The sequence below is a fragment of the Strigops habroptila genome, chromosome 5, assembly GCF_004027225.2.
Source record: "Strigops habroptila isolate Jane chromosome 5, bStrHab1.2.pri, whole genome shotgun sequence".
Classification (NCBI taxonomy): Eukaryota; Metazoa; Chordata; class Aves; order Psittaciformes; family Psittacidae; genus Strigops; species Strigops habroptila.
This window is the reverse complement of record NC_044281.2, coordinates 69,516,510-69,539,444: the sequence shown is the minus strand read 5'-3', so window position 1 is coordinate 69,539,444 and position 22,935 is coordinate 69,516,510. Positions and strand designations below refer to the sequence as shown.

General features: G+C 47.2%; 1 protein-coding gene across 3 annotated transcripts in view; it reads left to right on the top strand.

Annotated features, from left to right (window-relative positions):
• The window catches only part of SH3PXD2A (SH3 and PX domains 2A), a 265,696-nt gene that overhangs the window by 52,290 nt on the left and 190,471 nt on the right, over positions 1–22,935 (top strand). For all 3 annotated transcript variants that reach the window (XM_030487968.1, XM_030487967.1, XM_030487966.1), the window contains exon 3: positions 22,048–22,123. In XM_030487968.1, coding sequence (XP_030343828.1) covers positions 22,048–22,123 — 76 coding nt within the window. The remainder of the gene's footprint in view (positions 1–22,047; positions 22,124–22,935) is intronic.

The following is a 22,935-nucleotide window of genomic DNA, read 5'->3' as shown; positions in this document are numbered from 1 at the left end:
GAGGAGGATTCAGACCTGTTTTCATAGCTGTGGGCTCGTTTTTATGTTAAAGATCAAACACATCAGGAACATGAGTCCCTCGAAGGATGTGGTGGCAATGGAAATCTGCATGCTTGAAATTGCCAAAAATTCTGAACCATGATGGAAAATTTTGGCATTAGGTCCAGGCCTGTTGGTTTTGAGGTTAAATGGTATCTCATACAAAGGATTATGCAGAATCATGGTAAAACTGGGCTGAAAGTCTTCCTTCAGCAGAGCATATCAAGGCGCAACATATTATACCTCCTGCGTTATCCCTCCTCCATCTCTATTATTCTGGTGTTGGAAGGTCTTGTCATAGCCCATTAGGTCTCCTTAGCAGGATTTAAAGCTCAGCCTTGGGAGGAGCCCACTTGTTTGTTAACCTTGTTCCAGGTTTTGTTTGCTTGAACAATAAAACACAGGAGAGCAGTTGTACTGTGGGACTGGCCCCAGCCAAAGCTACAGCTCTGGGGCTGCTCTCGCACAGGCAGTGAATTCTCCAAGTGCCGCTTTATTGGCGTATTTCCTCTTTCACCAGAGATCAAGATCAGCCTTTTTATTTTCTTCTGGAATATCTGTGTGAAAATCACATTCCTCGGCAGGATTGTTTCGTGGCCTTTCTTCCCCAAAGCACTCAAGCTCCAAAAGTTCAGTCACGACAGTTCCACCCCCTCCACCGTTTCGCTGCTCTCCCCTAATCGTAGTCAGCTTTCAATTATTTATACTGCCGGAAAATCGCACGGAGTTCACACCCCCAGCCCCGAAACACAATTCCACTTTTGTGCCGGGAATACAATCCTTCACTTTCATTAAGTGTGCGGAGACTGAGATGAGAAGTGCCTGTTGTGCTCGCATCCCTTGGCTCACGATGAGAGGAGCTAGTTGTTTTTGCAAACGTCCTAAATAGCCCTGCAAGGGTTACGGGGAGTTTATTTACATTATTGCATTTGAGTGCAAATAGAAAATTGCCCAGCCATAATGGAAAGGTTATGCAGGGCCCTGTCAGGGCTCCTTTCCCTGCCACCTCACCCCTCCCAGCTTTCTGCTCCTACAGGCTCAGATGTGGGAAGGCTGTGTTTGGAACGAGCCAAGCACTTGGTCCTGTTACACCAGGGCTGGCTTACAGGACACACAAAACCATCAGCTGGCGTCTCTTCCATTGTGGACTGTGTGTAGTCCTGCCTGCCATAGGAAAGGCTCCTGATCAGGCTCTCCCCAGCCTGATTTGTCAGCATTGGGTGCTATTTGTTTCTTCCCCATCGCACCTGAATAATTGACCTCTGCAGAAGCAGCATACGTAAAGATAGGAGTTTGTTTTCTGTCCTACTCCCTTCCTGCTTGCCCAGAGTCACGGCATGCTTCTCCTTTTCTGCAGTCAGGGCAGCTTCATGTCTCGTGCAAACACAAGTATTCCCACTGCAGGACTGTCTTTTGCAATTTCCCCTTTCCCTCCTTCAGGGGAAGCATCAATGACTCTCCAGTGGAGTGGTCAGGGCAGCAAAACCCACAGAGGAGCCACGCTGCTGAGCAGATGAGTGGTGAAGTCATGCAGAAAGCAATACTGATGCTCTGGGGAAGCACAGCTTCATGCACAGTCATTCCTGGGTGCCTTGTTTGAACAACACCCTGCCAGACTGGGGGCTTTGCTCTCTGCCTTTTGCTTTTCATTTAAAAGGAGAGATCTGGTGTATAGGATCTGTGTAGGAAAGGAAGGACTTGAACTCTTACAACATGTAAGATCCTTTGGCACTGCCCTAGCTGGTAACCCATACTCTTCACGGAGCATTTACCTCTACAAATGCTTGTAACCATAGCTTTCTGAAGCTTCCCCATTTAATTGGGGAAGCATTTGTTAGCCTCTCCATGGTAGAAGTTAGCATTTGCTCTTCCCTGCCTGTGCCCAGAAGTGTTGCAGGGTTGATGGTCCCTTGGTATGTGTGTGAGAGGAGAGTGTGCTGGGAGCATGCCATGAGTGTGTTTCTGACCCACAGTGTTCCCAGGTCCTAACCCCAAGAGCTTCACTCGGAGTAGGAGCCACAGGTACGTAGCAGTGGGTCTACTATCCAGGCCTGGAGCTCCAGCTGTCCCTAATGGTGCAAGCAGGTCCTTGGACATGCGACTCATTCAAGTGCAGCTGGAACCTTGTGGGGATACAAAGCCAGCAGCGCAGGGAGTTGCAGTCCAGTCAAGGAGGTTCATGCTTTGGAGTGGAGCAAGTTGCTGACAAATTCTTGATGGGCAGAAGCTGTGAATGAGCTCAGAAAGGACTCAGCGGAGGCCCAGAAAAGCATCCCTCTGTGTTTAAGATAAGTTCTGTAAACTTACAGTGCAAACAGAGCTCTCTATCAAAGCCGATCACGAAGCATCAGTGTGGATGCAGAGATGTCTCTGATTCACCAGGTGCAGTCAAGGGCAGATCCTAATCAATTTAGAGGTGGTGTTGTGAACTGAGTTAACGTGGGAGCCGTGCACCTGGGTCTTGATGCATTTGGGTTTTTAAGGGTGTGTTAAGAAAACCAGTGGGACTTGCTGAGCTGCTGCCTTCAGCCAGGTGTTTTGAGAGAGGTGAAGGATAGTCACGAAAACACTGTGTGAGAGAGAGGAACGTGCCAAACAGAAGGGAATTAGCAAACCAGAAAAGGACCAAGTAAAATAACAAGGAAAAAATTCTTTTGAAGGACTAAGGTGAGTTTAATGATTGAAATTTTGTCTTACAGGGAGTATATCTTGTCTACCTCATCTTATTTCACAGCTGTTCGTTTTTATCTGGCTAATCTCTGGCTTTTTACAGCCCAGTAAGTTGGGATGTTCTGGCCTCTCTGTGGTCTGGGGCGCTTTAAAATCTAAGTCCAGGCTTGTCCTGGTCCTTACGGTGACGTGCTGCTGCTACTTGAAAAAAAATAGTGTGTGTGTCTTCCTGGTGAAGAATGTATGTTGTGGGATGGCACATGGTGAACACCTACATACTTGTAACCAAGTCCAGGTTGTCTTGTAGTTTTTGGCGTGTTGGTGGCTGTTTGTGCAGCTTTGCAAAAACCTCTGTAGCCATCTGCCATGCTTGTTGTGCTACTGTGCTGAGGGTTACAGGGTGCTGGTCTCTGACACATCTTGCTTGCACGTAAGGGTAGGATTTAGTGTTTGATGTGTTAGGAGGTGACAGAGATTTTTTTGCTGTTGGGATCTGGGAATATGGCAGACGGAGCAGTCAGGGGTGGTGCACTCCATGAAGGTGGTCTCTGGCTATTCTTAGGCAAAGGGAAAAGTGTTTCCAGGGTGGAGAGAAGCCCTGCAAAGTTTCAGGTCCGTTCTGGATGTGGGACAGCCCTGGATTATGCAGCTGAGCAGGGGTGTGCTGTGGGCTGCAGGGCTGGAAGTTCCTGCCGGTTGCTGTTAAGAAACCTCATGTCAAATCCTGTTCCACTCTTAGGTCAAAATATATTTCATCGCCTTACTGCAGAGATGTTTTTTGTGTAATGAGGAGCTGGGAGTCTGTGGTGTGGAACAAGAAGTGGGGAGCTGCTGGTGTGGCAGGAAGATTATCTGGAAATATCCACCCATGAAATGGGGGCTATAATCAGCCCTTCTGGAGAAAGTTTATTCATTAATGTTTGTAAAATGCTTTGAAATCTTCAGCTGGGAGTTTTTTTAACAGAGCCAAATGTTAGTTGTATTACAGTGGCTAAGCCAGACCTTAATGACCACGTTCCCTCTCCTTCCCCTGAGCCCCCAGTCATTTCTAATGGGGTTTGGTGAAGAAGTGAAACATCAGCAGATGTTTCAGAGTGACCAAAGAGAAGTGAACTGCTCAGCAGAAATATAAATAGTGCTTTTCTTTCTTGGGAGTATGTCCTGGTCCCATGGACTTTTGCTGCTAGGAGTGCAATGTGCAGAAGGGTTGAGGAGTTTATTTCTGGGCTTGTACCATGTTATCCCAGTTTGTAACTAGTTTAGGGTCCCCTTGCATTAGTACTCACTGGTGCCCTTTGGTGATTAAAGTCATCCCAACTTGTCTCAATGGGAAGTCACTATAGTGAGGCTGGCATGCTGGGAAGGGGGGGAGCCTTGAGGAGTCAATGGGGTGCACAGCAAGGAGGGAAAAGACTTCACCAGGGTGAAACAAGGAGGTCCTAGAGCTGGTTTGATGAGTGCTTAGCTCTGACTGCCTGTAAGTGTCCCTTGCCCTGTGCCCATCCATTTCCTACAGCATTCCCTATCCCCTATCAACAACAGAGTAGCATTTGCCTTTTGGTTTGCTTGATTTCTGGTGTCAGGAGGTGAGCCTTGGTGATGGCGGTGGTGGCAGCAAGGGTCATTCTCTTTCATATGAAGGAAGTGGGGTGGGTTCAGTCCATGCTGTGTCCCCCCAATACCTGTGGATGGAATGGCAGCATGGATGGAGGCAAGCAGGTAAATGGGTGTACCAGGAGTTGTGGTGTAAGGCTCCATTCCAAAGAGTGAGCTGCTGTTACAAAATCATTCTCCAGGCTTGCACCCATTTGCACTGGGTGGCAACTGGGAACATCTAAGTGTGGCCTGATGCGTCATGTGTTCAGACACGGCTGATAACCTTCCCTGCGAGCTCTGACGCTGGCTCGTTGTGCATCCATTCCCTGGCCTTGCCCAGGGTTAGGCTGGCATGGCTCCTGCCTCAGGGACTGCGTTGCTAATCACTGCCTGAAGATCTGAGGTGCCCACACATGCCGTGGTGTAACGGAGGTTGCTCTATGTTGCCATAGAATCATAGAATCAAGTAGGTTAGAAAAGACCTTTAAGATCATCAAGTCCAACCATTGCCCCAGGACTGCCAAGACAACCACTAAACCATGTCACTGAGGGCCTCAATTACCCAGTTTTTGAACACTTCCAGGGATGGTTATTCCACCACTGCCCTGGGCAGCCTGTTCCAATGCCTGATCACCCTCTCTGTGAAGAAATTTTTCCTAATATCCAGCCTAAACCTCCTCTGGCGCAGCTTGAGGCTGTTTCCTCTTGTCCTATCACTTGTTACCTGGGAGACGAGATTGGCCACCCCATGATGGGTCTCAACTGGGTGAGAGCAGAGATGCTGAGAGGCAAAGCATGCTATGTCGCACAAACCCTGTAGCAAGGATGCCAGGAAGGTGGCTTGGCAAAGCAGAGAGGAGCCAGCATCTTACCCAGAAACCTGGTGTTCCTAGTGACCCATCCTTCGAAAGCTCCTCATGGAGCTCGCAGCCAAAGACTGACCCAGCCCTTGCCTCTAATCTCATCTTTCCTCTTCGAGTCCGGTCCCTGGAAAGATGTAGCTCTCCAAGAAGACATTCCAGGGGGGTTTAATCACTGCACTCACTGCAGCCCTGCTGTGCTTGTGGTCTGAGCACCTGCTGTTTCATTTAATGAGCAACAAATGGGAGGCGTGGGCTGGGGGAAGAGAGCAGCACCCTGATGAAGTATTTGCTGCGATGTAATGTATTTTATTTTGGGTTTGGAATGGAGGCCATGAGGAACATTTTCCAGAGGGCTCCATAAACCACCTCCGTTCACAGGGTGATTATTTGAGGAGGGAGGGGAGTGTGGATTTAAATCGGTGCCACTAATTTCTGCAAACAACCACATTATTTTTAATTCATACTCCAGACTCCCTCCACCCATGGCTTGATGTTAGGAGCTGTGAATTTTCCACATCATACCGAAGTCCCCCTATAAAAGAGAGCCCTTTACACATATATGTTTAAAATTTTATTTCAGATACATCAGGCTCTGAAGTAAGTAACTCTTTAGAATGGAAAACTAATTCTTTCCTTCCCTCATGGTGACCTGTTAATTTATTTGTGTTTCAGAAGCACATACCAGATCAGAGCAGGGGTAGGTCTCTCTGGTGTTAAGGACTGGAAAAAGCGTGGAAAAGCTGCAAGTCCTGATGAATATTAAATCAAAAGGAATAATCCCTTTGTTCACCAGGATTAGTTAAGCTTGAGACCTCTCTGTTGAGATAAAAACATTACATTGCTAGCAGCATTTTACTGATGCGGGAAAGGGAGATGGGAACAACTGGGATGAGACTTCAGGATGCAGCCGCTTGTGCTGGATACTGACTGTGCCCCTGCCCCGGGAGATGAGCAGCAGCCTGAGCTTCATGCAGGAAAGGTTACAGTCACAGCTTCCATGTGCTCCAGCCCACCAGCGCTAAGGGCTGTTTTTCTCCATGGGGGTGGCAAGTTTAGCAGCGATCTCTTGTCCTCCTGCATCTGGCACAAACTGTAATTCATGGTCTAAAGACACATAAGGTGTATTGGCCTTCTGTCTTCTTTTCTTAGAATAGTTAAAGCACTGTAAGGGCTGCAAGGAATAACACAGTGAGTTTATTTTCATCCTGCCCTGGCTAAAGCAGAAAAGCTGGGGTTTAGAGATTTGGGCTCTGGATTCCCTGTTCTGCAAAAGCTTTCATCTCCCATGGATTTTAAGAGGATAAATTCATCCATGCCTGTCAGGTACCCAGATGAAGTGGTGTCTTGGGTCATGTTGAGAACTCAGACTGTTTTGTGCTCATGCGGAGTTTTAAATTCAGTCCTGGGAATTGGGTTTTGGTCCAAGGACAGAAATTCTCATCTTGTGAGATTGTCATAATCTTGAACACCAGAAATATCGAAATTTGTGCTTTATGCCCATCCTACAGGCCTTCAGCATTAGAATAAAGTATTGCAGTTGGAAGGGACCTACAATGATCATCTAGTCCAACTGCCTGACTACTTCAGGGCTGACCAAAAGTTAAAGTATGTTATTAATGGCATTGTCCACATGCCTCTTAAACACTTGACTACCTCTCTGGGAAGCCTCTTCAAGTGTTTGACCACCCTTTCAGTAAAGAATATAAGCCAGTTTGTAGTTATTCATTGCCTATGCAATCCTTGTGTGCTCACTGCTGTCACTGACACTGTAATAGCCACTGTGATCAAATCTGGAAGCAATACCTCGAGGGACACATTCAGATTCAGGATATAAAGTTTGGAGTTCCTTTTCCACCTTTGACATTTGAGAGATGCTTTTAAGTAGATGAGATACTATTACAGTGTCAACCCGTCTGTCATGGGAAGCATTGATGTTTGAATCATATTCTTCAGCTTGGTTTTAACAGAAAGGCAAGTGAAGGTGTCTGGTGGTTTGCCTTGTTGCATGCCTTGGTATGGCTAAGAAGGGAAATTTGGTTTTGTTTCCAAGCCTCTGTTGTATTTGCACTGTTTAATGCTGTTTGGTCCCGCATCCAGGCAAGGGGATTGCTGGCTCAGGCTGCTCTTCGTGCCTGTAATGGAGAACATCCCCTTTGCTTGCCCCTTCACCTGCTGGTGCTTGCTTTCGAAACATGAGCATCTTCTTCAGCTTCAAATCCTTCTCCATGCTGATACTAATCTGCAAGGTTCAAAGCAGGGGCGAGATTTCAAAGCCCCCTTAACCATATTAGATGTGCGGTGTGACGCTCAGGCCGTGTTGAAAGCCAGTGTCGAAGCACATATAATCACATCTCTGCACCTGTTGGAGCAGGGAAAATGTCTTCTGAGTTCTGTTTTTCTTAAGCTGCTCCCAGGTTTTCCTCTGTTCCTGGCTCTAGTATGATGTTCTCCTGCATCTGACCTCATGGAGAGATGTGCACCAGCCCCAGATGAAGGGCTAGAAACAATTGTCTGCACCTGGCTGTGGAAAATAGGTTATTTGTGCGTATGCGTGTGTGTCTGGTAGTGTAATTTATTTGTTCAGTTACTTGAGCCAAGGTTTCCCCCCAAAGGAAGCCCTAATTAAGCAAGATAACTTTGCATCTGGGTTGCTGGCAGAGCAGCTCACTGTGCTCTCATGCTTGGTGGCCACAGGTGTGTTAGTTGCTGCCTTCCCTGTCCCTGTTTGCTGAAGAAGGGAGGTTAGCAGTAGCTGTGTTTCCATGAGGCTAGAGTCTTCCTTTGTGATGGAAAATGGGCTGCTCTGTGCTCTGAAATAGCCTGTCATACCCTCAGCAGTGTATGTATGTGGAACTTAAGTTTAGAAGTTGCTTGTGACCTCGTAGAAGGCAACTGATGTGTCATTCCTCATTCTACCTCCTTCCTACTTCACTTCTTTCCTGGGATCCTTTTTCTTAAAAATTGAAGTTTTAGGGCTAAGTTCTGCAGATGGCTGAAGTGGGAATTCGCTAGAGAAAGCTGTACCCTGATCCCTTACAGTCATAATGCTGAGGTGCTAAAGGCTAATCACATAAATAACCCTACGGAGCACACCAGGATCATGAGGGCTCACAAAGCTAGCCGCCAGGTCTAGGTACTGCAGTGCCATCAGACAGCTTGGCTGCTGCTTGCAAGGGAATTACAGGGTCTGGATGTGGCCTTAATCTCTTTGATTCAAGTTACCATGTTCCTGGATGCTTTCTGTGACAAAGCATCATCAAGTAATTGTTTTGGGGGAAATGGGTCTGAAATGTTAATTCTCTGCCTGAGCCAGAGGCTAGGGCAGAAGAGAGCTGTGTGGTACCTGCAGCTCGTTGGTTAGTCTTGGGCTTTCAACACATCTGCAAAGATGTTTCCACATTCAGGGCATCCCTCTGATGTGTCTTTGTTGTGGCTTTGTGTGATGGGGAGGACAACAGAATAGACATGTGCAAACTCACAGGGAGGGTGAGAAATAGCCTTGAAACCTACACAGTGTCCAGCAGGGTCAATGCAAGATGACTGTCATGCTTGTTTGGCCTGCCTGTCTGCCCCATCCTGCTTCTAAAGCTGGTCACAAGACATGGAGAAGCATAGAAATCTGCATCCTTGCTGATCTTGTCCTGGATAGACATCAGCCTGGCCACAAAAGCAGCTTGTAGGTCACCTTCTTCTTCTCAGAAAGCCCCTCAGAAATGTTTGGGAAGGAGCTGCTGATGGGGTGAGTTTTTGGGGCTGCCTAATCTCTGCAGTTTGCAGTTTGCTCTCCTTTTCCTTGCATCACCCAAGCATGCCTGAATCATATAATCCGTGTGTCTGCTTCACCTAGCCACAGTGGATTGAATGCGTGGCCAGGCAGGCTGGAGAAAAATTGTGTTTTCGTTTTATGAGAGAGTATGTGCCTAGTGATGTATGAGCTGTCTCTGGTGAAACACCTCTCCTCGTGTCATTGGAAGAGTATCGGCCAGACGAGAGCAGGCATGGATGCTTGCTGGCAAAGTGGACCTGTAGGCAGCTGCCTATGAAGCAAGGGGTGGTGGTGCGCAGCCCATGTGCCTTAAAGCTCAGGAAGCCGTTGTCCTGATGGGGATAGGGGAGGCATCTCCTGCACAGACACAACAGCTCTGGCTTTAAAGGCAGTGCCATGATCCCTGTGGCAGGCAGCAGCATACCAGTTATATCCTGTGCCTGGTCCCGCTGACACAGTCCCACTGTCAGAACTCGCAAATGCCACCAGGCAGGGATGCAGACTGGAAACCTCCTGATGGGAGGATGGAGCTGGAAGGAGTCCCTTTCCTCCTGGATGCAGGCGCCTGTCTCCATGTGCTGTTTGTCCTTCACAACTTGTAGCAGTTTTATCATCTGCAAGTTTGGAAAAGTCACAGCCCCGACAGCATTTCTTGACAATGTGCCTGCGCCACTTAAAAGCTACTGAGATTGAAAAAGACCAAAAAACCCCCCACCCTTGTCAAAGACCTCCATCGATGCTTTTAATACCCTGCCAAACATTACATGTGATTAGTTGGTATAATACACAGAATACCATCTGGTTGACGAGCGGCGCGTCCGGGGATGGATGATTATTATCTGAATGAAAACCCTGGAGTACCGCACGAGTGTGCAGAGCGTAACGTGGAGGCCCCGTAAACACTCGCTGTGCCCACCCTGCTCCGAGCAGCACACGCACAGCCGCCGTGGCCGCCGTCCAAACCCATCTACTTTCCCAGGGTTTGCTTTCATTCTCAATTAAATTAGCAAAGCTCCTCAGGCAGACTTGTGCTTACAAAAACAAGGTTTCAGTCCCAGCCTCCCTTCTTAGGGGGCTGGGTTGGGTTTCTCCTTCAGGACGTGTTGTCTCTCCTTCCAGTGCATTCTTGCGTCATGGTGTGGTCCATCTGCATGGTCCTTTGGGACAGCTGTGCATGTCCCCAGGATCCTTCCTCTGGACATGAGCTTTAAGGACTCAGATGTTACCCAAATCTCCCTTCTCATTATTAGAGCGAGAACAGTGTCCATGCTGCGTGTCAGGGCGGTGATTGGAAGGCACTATGGGTTTGAGTGTCCAGCTAAGGTGCCTGTGTGGTGTGGTTGTGCTAGCGACAGGAGGTCTCTGTAAAACAGCTTTCCTGATACCCACGGACATTGTCTCCCCTACCCAGAAATAAATCTGCAGAGAGAAACCAGTCCTTGAGGTATCATTGCAATAGGCACTGGTAGGGACAGATTGTTGCCAGTCTAGCTTTGTTGTTATATTCTAGCACGTAAATACTTCCCTCTCTCCTTTGCAATCTCAAGCAGGCAACCATGGCTTAGAGGCTGTCCTTCCTGTGCACTGAATACCTTTCCTATCCCAATATGCCAGAGGAGCATCTTGGGGAGATGCTGGCACTGAGGGCCAGGCAATGCCCAAGGCCAAGGGCCCGCATTGGGGCTGGGAGTATAAAAGCTGGCTCTGAACTGTTGGAAACCCCTGTCCTTCTGGCTGCTTGCTTGCTTACCTGCCTCGGGGCCCGGAGCAAGGTATCTGTTACACATGCAGCTCCGTCTGCCTGCTTGGGCACTGGGATTTGTTGTCTGTGCTCTTTTCTGAATCCCCCCAAAGACAGGAGGTACATGTGTTTGGAACCAGATATGCAGGCAAAACATCTCAGGGTTTGGAGGTAGAGAAAGAGGGAGAAAAGAAGACAAAGGAGTCTCCTCCCAGCATGGAGTTGAAACCTGTGGTTATGTTGTGCTTGGCACAGTTTTTTCATTGTACTGAGCTGGGTGGTCACTCTCCCCCATCACTCCAGAGCTACAAGCAATGTCCTACGGAGATGAGTAGATACCATTTCAGATGGAGTTTCTGAAGTAAAATGTGCCATTGTGTTTGGAGCTATTGTTTCTGTTTTCAATATTGAAGTTACTCGTGGTTTCCAGGGGACAATATATCATGCAGAGCTAACATGCTGTAGAGAAGATGTAGATTATGAAAACAGAGGGATTAAGTTTCCTACATTTGGAGCTGAAGTCTCATCTCTCTCTTAGCAGTGCAAGCAGGGGAGTAGTCTTGCAGACTCACAAAACCCCACCAATTTAACTAAGAGTTTATTTTTACCAGTTTAACTAAGGGTGTATTTTTAAGCAGGTTTATTTAAAACCATGGTCACCAGTGTGTGAGCAGCAGAGGTTTCTACGGATGGATTTTGTGGGTGCAAGATCAATGACCATCCAATGTATAAATTGGGTTTCAGAGCGTTTCTGTGCCAGGCTTTGCACGGGTTCAAACAAATCGGTTTGTAAAGGTGGGATCTGGCTGGCTGGATAGTCCCTGCCTGAAACGCCAATGAATCAGCAGTTACACTTTATGAGAGAGGAGTAAAGGAAGGGAGAAAGAGGTCATTGCATTACAGAAGTGATTCTCCAGCCTTTGGCAGTATTGCTTAGGGGGAATGGCTGGATCCGGGAGGATTCACGCTGGCACATGAGGGGACCCTTAAATGAAGAACCAGCCCCCCTCCAAGATGCCAGCCTAAATCTGTGATGTAGAGCGGGTCAGGAGTTTTATTCACTGGATAATCTGACAGCACTGGACAGAACAGACTGTGGCAAAAACAAACCTGCAAATCGTGCTGACCTTAATATTTGGTGCATGTTTTTGCTAAGAGCAAGTATGTAATTAATAGCAGCATTCTGCTAATGGCTCTGTGCTGCTTTTAGGATGCATGCTCCAGCACCTTGCTTGCAGCTGCAGTGCTGGAGAGGTTCCCTAAGGACTGGAAGGTTTGAAGCCCTTCAGCCTCCCACCAACTCATCCTTGTGCTGGGCTGAGCTGCTTCTGCCTGACAAACAGTCTCTCCTGGCAGGATTTAGGCACTTGCGGTTTTTGCACTGTGAGGCCTTTGAGGTGGCTCAGTGAGGGTAACGCATTGATAAACCCAAATCTCAGTTGGGGCTACACAGTACTTCAGTTGTTGTCTTGAAAGGGTTGAAATTTAAAGAAGGATGAAAGGTAAATATTTTTTAGAATTCCCAGGTGATGTGGGAAATGGTGGTTAATGGAAGTGACCTTGGTGCTTTGCTCCCTTTCAGCAAAGCTCTTAAAGTTGCCATCATATTTAAAAATGGGACCTTTCCTCTGACACTCTTAGATATAGCTCTGTTTGCTGCCTGGAGGACAGTAGGAGGAGCTTGGTCCTGCTCCTGTTAGCGTCCAAGGGGAATTGTCACTATTACTGCAGTGTTTGTCACTAGAACATGTTGATCTCTTGCTGCTTATGTGCAGTCTGAAAGAACACTTTAAGGCTTGTGATTTTTGTAGGGATAAAAAGTTGCAAGAGGTAAGGATAGATGCTCTTCTGTTGACATCAGCTCTTCTCAGCAACCTGCACTGAGCCTCTTAGGACACCTGGGCTGGCTCTGGGTATGCCAGCTATGGAAAAAAGGCATAATGCTTGCACCCCATCTCAAAATTATAAGTCTTCCTCAGAAGCTAATTGACCTGATGGAGCATGGCATCAGTGTGGCTCTGACATCTCTGCACAACCCTGCTGTGCCACATAACTGCAGCATTCATCTCTCCGTGCCTCTGTGAAACAGGCATTATGGTACGGCCTTGCTTCCCAGGGATGCTGTCAGGGCAAATCCACTGTAGATACTGGAGTAACAAGGGACGTATAATCACCATGGATAGGTGGAAAAGTATGAAGTAGCCTTTGTCCAAGCATCTTCCAGTGTGGTTAAGTCGGATGAGGCCAGTCTAATTTAACTCTGGGAAAGAAAATGCTTCTGGCAGGAGGCATCAATAGCTGCTCTGTGAAGGGACAGTGTGGGCTTTCTGAGAAGCTCTTGAGATGCACCAAGTGCCTCTGTCGTCCCAAACCAGCACCTCTGAATGTTTTGCCAGTCTGTTAGCCACAAATGCCGGGCTCGTTCTGCAGAGCCTTTAGAGAAAGCTGCATTTCTGTATGAAAACCACCAAATGTCTCAGCTGGGAAACAGCATTCCCTCTTTTGATGGATCATGTTGGGGAAAGACCCCCAGCCTCTGCTCCCCCTCTTCTACTCCTCTGGATGTTTTAGTTGGATGCTGAGAGATTTGTAAGATTTCCAAGATTTCTGGTGGAAATTTTCAGACCTGAGAAAGGCATTTTCCCTTTGGGGATTACACCATGCTGTAAATGTCTGTTCCCTTTATTTTATATGCATTTTCCTGCTTTTGTTTGACTTTCTCACGGATCGTGCTATATTTAATTCAGAACATATCCTATAATGCTGCAATTGTCAGGCATGTCAGCCAGTTATCCGGATGGGTTTTGCTTTAATTCTTTTTTTTTTTTTTTTTCTTTCAAAATAAAAGGAAAGCCAGTTGCTGCTGCTTCTCAGAGACTGAATTAATGCACTTCTCTTGCATGCTGTGGCATCGTGTAACATCACGAGAGAGGCAGTCTCACTGGCTGCCTGATATAACTAATCCTGCTGCATTGTGGAACTTGTTACTGCTTTAGGAAGAGATGGGGTTTCACCTCCTTCTGCTGTGTAAGGTGTCAGTTATACATGTGAGCAGCTAACAGATGGGCTGCGCCGTGCTCAGTCTGTTTCATGCCCTCGCCCAAAGATCTCCAAGTTCTTTTGTGAACTTTTGCTAATTGATATTATGCTCAGGAGCAGCTCTGTTCTGGCTGGTTGTGAAGGGGTGGGAGTTAGGCAGACATCCTGCTGTATTGCGTCTGTGAGGGTGAGCTGGTTCCTTGTTCCTGTGAGAGGGTGAAGCAGAGGAGGAATAAAAAGAAGTTCAGTTCAACCCACATCCAGAGAAAATTCTCCAACAGCTGTGTCCTGCAGAGGGACCTGCCCCAAGGGCAGCAGTTTTGTTCTCTGTCAGGCATGTCCATCTGTCAGTGATCTTAGCAGGTATGGTATTAATGAAATCCTTCCCCTTATGTCATGGATGCTCCACTGATTAACCTTAGCAGAAAACCCATCCTGAAATCACACCATTGAAGAAGTGATTTTCTCTAGACTAGCATATAGAAAATGAATCTGGAAATGGGCTGTCATGTTCTCCACTCTCTTGCTTGTTTTCACCTGTCGGAATTTAAATGTTGATATATTACCTAATAGCATGAGATCCATTTGCTGGAAATGGTGGGTAACCATTTTCCTTAAGTGAAAGACCCCCTTGCATGTTCTGGTTAACCAGGATTTGGAATATGTTACAGATGGACAAGCCCACAAATGGGAAGATAAGCATTTCTGAAAACCACCAATAATGCTTCTTCCATTTGCTTCTGTCCTGCTGATTTGAGACGAGTACTGTTCCTCTGAGTTCAGTCTCTGACTCCTGCTCAGAGCATTTGATAGCTTTTCATTAAATCTCATGCCACCTTCCTGAGATTTGTCTTGCATTTTGCAGATGCAAAAGCAGAGACAGGACCAGAGAGGTTTCTCCATGAGGAAACTCCAGCAGATGATAGAATTCAACCCAATTCTGGCCCTTCGCTTTCTTCAGATCACACCATTTATAACTCAAAATATAGATGATGATGATGCTGTAACCATCAGTCACGTCAGCGAGCAGCACAGCTGGTATTCAGCTTCAAATGAAAGGAAATTGCTGCTGCTCCTCAGGGTTTTAATTAATAACCCTTCTTCTATTCTGGTATCTTACCTCCCCTTCTCATCTAAGCTTGCATTATGTGCATCAGGGACTTTGAAGCTACTCTGATATGCAGATGCCCTGCACCCTTCCTGCTGAGGGTGAGTTCCATCATCACTCGTTTCAGATCCCTGGTAGCACCTTTGTTTTTCTTGCAGTTTCTTTGGTCTCTTAGCTGTGTGCACACAATCCCACACGTGTACAGATGTCTCCTCTCCTCTGCCCCATCACTCAGCTGGCTGTAGCCCCTCTTTCCTTGGGGCTCAGAGCTCAGATCAGCCTCATTAGAAGGGATCACAGAGCTGAGATCACCATGTGCCTGATGCATAACTGTCTTCAGTACTTTACCTTTCAGGTCCAAGTACCTTTATTATCAGCTTGCCTCACCTGTAATGAAAAATGCATTTTCTAGTGAGCACTTGGAAAATGGGAAGCTAATATGCCTCTTGGCATTCAGTCTAGGAAGTGTTGTAGCCTTAGGACCACTTGAGTGACCGAGAGTAAGGTGGCAAACTCTCAGGGTTTCTGGGAGCTCCTTGACCAAAATCTGCTGCTCTCAGTCTCTTGGTTGTGGTTTGATTTTCATCCACTGTTTCTCTGGGGCACAAGTAAATTAGACAATGCAGAATGGGACTGAGGTCTCCTCTCTCTCTCTCTCTCTGCAGAAGATCAGAGTCCTGTGTCCCTTTGCAGCGATGGATGTTGCTTCGTTTGGCAAAGTAAAGGGTTTGGATGAAAGTCATCCTCAGGGTCTTTGTATGTTAAAATAAATCTCCCATGATTGCAGTGCTGACCTCCTGCAGGGCTTTGATTTTTATCTGTGCACATGGCAAACCTACATCCACTTGAAAAGGAATCAGAAAGATATGCACACTGATAAGAGATTATGTGGGTGTCCTAATTTGCTTATTTTAGGAGATGTGGAGAACTTCACTCTTCTGACTGGGGGAAAGTTAAAGGAAGGAAGAGGAGGAACTAACAGCTCAGCAGGAAGCTCCAACTAGAGTCTATGGTGTTAGGCATAGGTGGAGGTTAGGTAACTGTTGCAGTGAATTAATTTCAGGGAGTTAGATTTAGTCACAGACTTCCAAAACCTCGAGACCAAATTTGGAACAAAGTTCCTGCTGGCAAATGCCACAAATCACGTCATTGAGTAGTTCATATGTTCATGTCCCCTGCATTGGTTGGCTTACAGCACAGTAAAAGCTTCTCTTGCAAAAGAGAAGTGATTCCTTAGTCTCAGGTGCTGTAAGTCCTTATATCTAAAACAGTAAACAATGTTGTTTTGTGAAAGCCTAACTAAAATAAGTAACATAGAATCATAGAATCGTAAGGGTTGGAAAGGACCTTAAGATCATCTAGTTCCAACCCCCCTGCCATGGGCAGGGACACGTTGCCCTAAACCATGTGGCTCAAGGCTCTGTCCAACCTGGCCTTGAACACCACCAGGGATGGAGCATCCACAACCTCCCTGGGCAACCCATTCCAGTGCTTCACCACCCTCACTGTAAAGAACTTCTTCCTTATATCTAATCTAAACTTCCTCTGTTTAAGTTTGAACCCATTACCCCTTGTCCTACCACTACAGTCCCTAAGGAAGAGTCCCTCCCCAGCATCCTTGTAGACCCCCTTCAGATACTGGAAGGCTGCTATGAGGTCTCCACGCAGCCTTCTCTTCTCCAGGCTGAACAGCCCCAACTTTCTCAGCCTGTCTTCATATGGGAGGTGCTCCAGCCCCCTTATCATCCTCGTGGCCCTCCTCTGGACTCGCTCCAACAGCTCCATGTCCTTTTTATGTTGAGGACACCAGAACTGTACGCAGTACTCCAAGTGGGGTCTCACAAGAGCAGAGTAGAGGGGCAGGATCACCTCCTTCGACCTGCTGGTCACGCTTCTTTTGATGCAGCCCAGGATACGGTTGGCTTTCTGGGCTGCAAGCGCACACTGCCGGCTCATGTTAAGCTTCTCATCAACCAACACCCCCAAGTCCTTTTCTGCAAGGCTGCTCTGAATCTCTTCTCTGCCCAGCCTGTAGCAGTGCCAGGGGTTGCCCTGACCCAGGCGTAGGACCTTGCACTTGGCTTGGTTAAACTTCATAAGGTTGGCATCGGCCCACCTCACAAGCGTGTCAAGGTCCCTCTGGATGGCATCCCTTCCCTCCAGTGTATCAACCGAACCACACAGCTTGGTGTCATCGGCAAACTTGCTGAGGGCGCACTCAATCCCACTGTCCATGTCACCGACAAAGATGTTGAACAGGACCGGTCCCAACACCGATCCCTGAGGGACACCACTCGTTACAGGTTTCCAACTGGACATCGAGCCATGTAGTAAGTAAATAATTGTCAGGAAGATGCTTGGCTTTTCATCCTCAGAGATGCTACTTGTAGCATCTCAAGGGGTGCTTATTTTTCCTTAAGACTTTTAATCAGGTGATACCATTGCAAAGCAGAGAGGGGCTGAATCTTATTTGCAGCAGAATATTCATGAAGTGACTGCAGATGCCATCAGCTGTGATTACTGAGCCCAAATGGTCCTTGTGTGCAGGAGCGTCTCTTTCTTCATGGCATATTCACATTCTTAGGTAAAGGTGACCTGGAGTAGAAGGGATGAGAAGGAAGATGCCCAGGAAGGTGGTGGAGTCACCATCCCTGGAGGTATTTAAAAGGCGTGTAGATGTGGCACTTAGGGGCATGGTTTAGTGGTGGACTTGGCAGTGTCAGGTTCACGGTTGGACTGGATGATCTTAAAGGTCCTTTCCAACCTAAATGATTCTGTGAACTAACGGCTTAGCTGTAAGTGAGGACACTGGCTACAACTCTTGTTTCCCATTTACATGTGTGAGGTGGCATCCAGAACTCCCTACATTAATATCAAAAGGTGAGAGTTGATACCACTGAAATATTCCTATTCCATTCTTGCAAGTCAAGTAGATTTCATGGTTATGTGCAATTAGTGAGGAGTGGAGTTGGCTAGTGCTCTGAGCCTGCTCTCGTTTTAATGAGCAGCAACTCTCACAAGTAATTACCTTGATTTTTAATGGGATTAATTGCATGATCATTTGCTGACCACTGTAAGCAAGTCACAGTCTAGACCAACAAGGTTTATAGCAGATCTAAATGAATTCAGCACAGAAGCAAGAAGGATGTTGTTTGGAGCGGAAGGCAGGACTCCATGCAGGACTTGCGTACAAAAGCTGTTGGCAAACCCAGAGCAGTTTGAAAAGACAAAGCCTGTGGAGGTGTTTTTTGTGGTAAGTTATTTGTGGACATGCATCTGTTGTGCCAGAAGCAGGAGTGGGATGAGTTTGTCCAGCTTGACTTCAGATATGCTGCCCAAATGGGCGGGAAGCTTACTTCCCGGTTTCCATATACCCTCCCTGTTTCCAAACGGATCCCCCACCCTGTGACACAATGACATGGTAATGGATTTCTTTCTGCTCATCACACTAGTCATACAACTGGAGGCTTTCCCATGGTGGGATTCACGTGCTCGTAAGCAGATGAACCAAGTATGCGCTTCCCCAGGTTTGCCAAAATACATTGCCCACTTGTGATTTCTTGCCTGCCCAAAGCCAGCTACAGCCCTAACTCCATCCTCCAGGACTGTGCATTCAGACTTCCCTTCTTTCCCTTCATGCTGGGATGGTTTTACTCTAGGTGATGGGATGACTTTCTCATTTAGCAAATCTTGTCCCTAACTTCAATGTCATATTAAAGATGGAAGCAACAACTTGTGGAGACTGCCCATGTCTAAACAGAATAACTTGGGGCATTAAGTGAAGGATTTTTTTTTTCATCTATCATATATATATTTGCAATAATAACAATAATAATTTCTTTTAATGGAAAAGCATTTGTCACAGACTGAGTCTTGTGTTTTGACTTTCAGATGCTCTGCAGACATCTAATTAAGCAAACTGAAAATCTGTTTATTGCTCTTTGGCTGTTAATCATCCATGTGGGGAAAGTGCTGTGACTACCAGGAGGAGCTTCTGTGGTTCAGCCCTTAGCTCCCTTCATTTCTGGCTGCTCCATTTATCTCCACAGTTAATGTCTCCTTTTATCTAAGCTAGGCTGAGTGGGGCTTAGGATACCCCATCAGCTCTGGGAGATTTGCGATGTTTCATTCAGACCTATTCCTGTTTTTTCTCCTCCTCTGCATCTATCTCTTCCTTGTCTTCTGCTTTGCATCCTTCTCTGTGGGTGGGAGGATACAGAATCCTGCTTTTCTAGGTTTTAGATCTAACTTGCACTGGCTTCAAATAACAGAACTGGGTACAGGGAAGTGCTGAGGAAGGCCCTGTGCTTCTGCTGCTCTTTGTTTGGCTTTAACATCATGAGGGGTTTCCTGCGCTGCAGAGCTGAAGAGCAGTCATCACATTCCAGTCTGTGTTACAGGTTCTCTGTGCCATTAGTACTCATCTTTATGGACACTGCCATGTTGGGAGTGCTTTTTTAGGTGTTAATGAGAACAGCCACACATAGAGGCAGGGGTATAATTGCTAGGCTGCAGTTATGTCCTTGCTCAGATCCTTTTTAGGTCTGTTGGGTTTCCCATATCATGCCTGAAATTGAGCCAGTAGTTTCCTCCAGAACCTCCAGCACAGCTGCCCAAAACCAGCCTGTCTCTCTTGCTGGGGCAGCAGAAGTGCCAGCCCCAACTTGTTGGTCCAGGAGCTATTCCACAAGCCAGCAGCAAGCATCCTCTGGAGTCTTCTATATCAAAGATGAGAAATCTTCCATGCTTCCCAGGGACTTTGCACTGGAACAAGCTGTGTTTCCATCAGTTGCATTGGTGATCTTCTGAGTGCCTCTGCCTTCCCCCAGCTCCCTGCCATCTAGACCCTCTCAGCAGAGGCAAGAGCTGGGCGGAAAGCGTAATCTAGGAAAGTTTAGCCAAACTCTTCCAGCTGCAGTTTATTGTATCTATTTTGCTGATATCCACCCTTTAGATAAATAGCACTAAGTTATACATGTTGTGACTCTCTTGATGTGGTTAAAAAGGCTTGTATTAGCCAAGCTAATCTAACTCCAAGAATAACCATGGGAATTTGACTGTATTGGTTCCAAGCTTGAATTAGTCACTGTGTAGTAAAGTGAGAATTGCCTTCCTGGCTAAAAGTGTAGCAACAGCAAAACTTCAAGTTGATCGGTGGGGATTCCTTCCCTCTCTTTTTTTCTTTTCCCTTTGAACGAAGCTCCTGCCCATGCCTGACCTCAGGCACCCGGAGCTCTACCTCCAAGAAAACAAATTTTCCCATTTTCAATAAAAACCGTGTCTCTGTTGGCAGAAAAGTGAGTTAGGTAACAATCTGCAAAGCTACGCTCTATTTATTTACCAGGCTGACTCCCTGATGGGGAAACGTGGGATCTTTTAACTTGTTCTGCTGCACAGATGTTCCTTCTACTCCCAAGCTTCCTCTTGATCTTTGGTTTGCTGTAACATATGGTGAAAATGCTGGAGATGTTGTGGTGTGGTTGAAGAGAAGGATCCTGTGTGCTTAAAACAAAAACAGTAAAAAAAGTCATGACTTTTTTTCCCCATGTTAGCAAAAAAATATTTTTTAAAGGAAATCTGTTGAGCTGGCAAAGCCTCTGTTAACTCACACACCCTCACTGCTGGACACCTAGCATTGATGAGATTAAACGCTGACTGATGAGCCCCCACACCTGCAGTTTTTGTTGCCCCTTTAGGTATTTTTATTGAGCTGTAGAACCAGTTCAGGTGAGGAGATAGGAGTCCTGCAAGGTCAAGTAACAGGACTACTTGCTTTCCTTCCTTACCCTCCTCGGAGGCCACAGGGCCTGTGGACTGTGGTTGACAGACATCTCTCCTACAGACATCTCTCCTGGACTGTTGGAAACGAGTCACTGGGCTGGCAGGAGATTTGGAGCTCCCCCAGCACAAGGGAGCTGGGGCTGGGGTGTAGGATCAGCAGGGACATAGAGCTTTGCATCGTACATCTGAAACGTGGGAGAACATGAAATAGAGTATGAAGATTTGAGTATTTATCTTGGTAGCACCATGACCTGAATAACACTGAAAGGGTGCAGAGGGTGAATGGGAGGGGTGAGAGGCTCGGCCGCTTTTCAGGGCTGGTCCATGAAGGACCTCTCGGACAGGTCCATGAAGGTGCCTGGAGCAGCTTCTTTCTTTGCTGGCTGAGGTTGTGTGTCGCTTTTCATCTGGTGTTCCGTCTCAGTGGCACTGGTCGCTCTGGGCTCATCACCCAAAGACAAACTATAGGGCTCATTTAAGAACATCAGGTCAGCATACTGCTTCCCTAGGCTTGGTTCCATAGAAAGTCACTGGCAGTCAGCAGTCTGCTCCACTGTGCAAGCTGGTCATAAGCCATCAATAGCCCTTGGAACTCCTCAGGTTAAAGGCTGGTTGCAGTTCTGTGGTACAACAGGATCCTGAGCCTGGACAGCCCTTAGGGATGTGTTAGAAACAGATGGTTGTGGTGGACAGAGTTTAGGAGCTGGTGGGATAAGATCTTAGCTGATGTGGGCAAAACTGTCTCACGTGGTCCATAACCATGCGCTAAAGGCTGCTTGTCCTGGACTGAGAGCGCACCCACCTTGAACTGTGCTTTCTGGCCATTCCTGGTGGTGGTGATCTCTGGGATGCTCTGCTCTCCTTCTTCTCCCTGCTTCCTTTCTCTGCTGCTGTCTCCTTCTAGGGACTGCAGTGGAAGATACTCCAAAAAGCCCCATCTCTCTCCCTCCTTAGGGAAGCAGGAGTGCTCTGACTGGACCAGGGCAGTGGGCAGTGTCTTGCCAGCAAGAAGGCAGAGCAGGTATTTTATTAAACATGCATTAATCCAGTTGCTTGGACAGCATGTTTAGCCAGGTGGGTGGCCTGTCACGCGGACAGGTAAAAACTGCGTCTCCACCAATGCGGGCAGGCTGTGGATTAGAGGCAAGGTGTGTGTTTTGTAATGAAGAATGAGAGCCTAATTTTAGAACAGCAGCGAGGCCATGCTCAGATGTCTGCCTGGGCCCTGTCCCAGCTGCCAGAAACTTGCCCTCCCTTTCTTTGGAGTGAACTGTATCGTACCTTTTAATGTACAGACTCCCCCACAATGAGGCAGAGTGTTTCCTGCAGTTGCTTTGCTTTGCTAATCATCTTTTGAACCACACACAGACCAAGAGATCCCCTGGTCCCTACACAGCCAGTCCATGTTTTCCCCCTAAGAATGTTTATTCTTTTTCCTTTGCAGATGCAGCTTCTGGACAAGTTCCCTATTGAAGGAGGCCAGAAAGATCCCAAGCAAAGAATCATCCCTTTTCTACCAGGTAATGCTGTGCAGAAAGCCCTAATTGAGAAGGGTGAGAGCAGTTCCCCAACCACAGTCTCTAGTACTTTTTGTGACCACTCTTTCAAATGCCTTTTCCCTGGGAGCTCATATATACAGCCTTGTGATACCAGACCTCCACCTCCTCCTAAAATAACTGGCATGGTGTTTAGGGCTCCCAGGGGATCTTGCATCAGCTGTTGAGGTTCAGGTTGGCTTCCGCCCTGCCACACAAAGGGGTTCAATGGCTTCTAGGGGCTCTGCCTGTGGGGTGACAGGCTGGCAGACCCCCAGTCTGAGCTTGGGCTGCCAATTCGAGGCCACTGGAGACCAGAGACACCGTCAGTTTTGTTTCTGAATGCTGTGGCTCTGCAGGCTTTGCTACTGTACAATAAGAAATGAATAATTAGAGTTGCCACTGGGATATAAAGGAAACTGAAAGAAGGTTAACTGCAAACAGGGATTTCTGCAGGGCTGGCCAGAAAGATAAGTAAACATCTCTTTGGCCTGAGCCACTGTCTCTCTGACAGCTTTCAGAGAGGGCCTGGGCAAGATGGATATCCTCTCCTCAGGGTAATGGCACACACTTCCACACAGCTTCTTCCAGCAGCCACTGCAGGGATGGCATGGGGGACATAAGCCAGACTGCAGTGTGCTCTTGGAAATGCACACTTGGGCCAGCTTGCTATTGTCTGACTGCACGGTTCTGGCTGTTGGTTTGAAGTCTGGCTCGCTGCACTGCCTGCCAGAATAAGTGGAGTATTTTCAGCATCTGAAAAGGTCCCTTCTGTCTTTAACTATAAAAAGGAGATC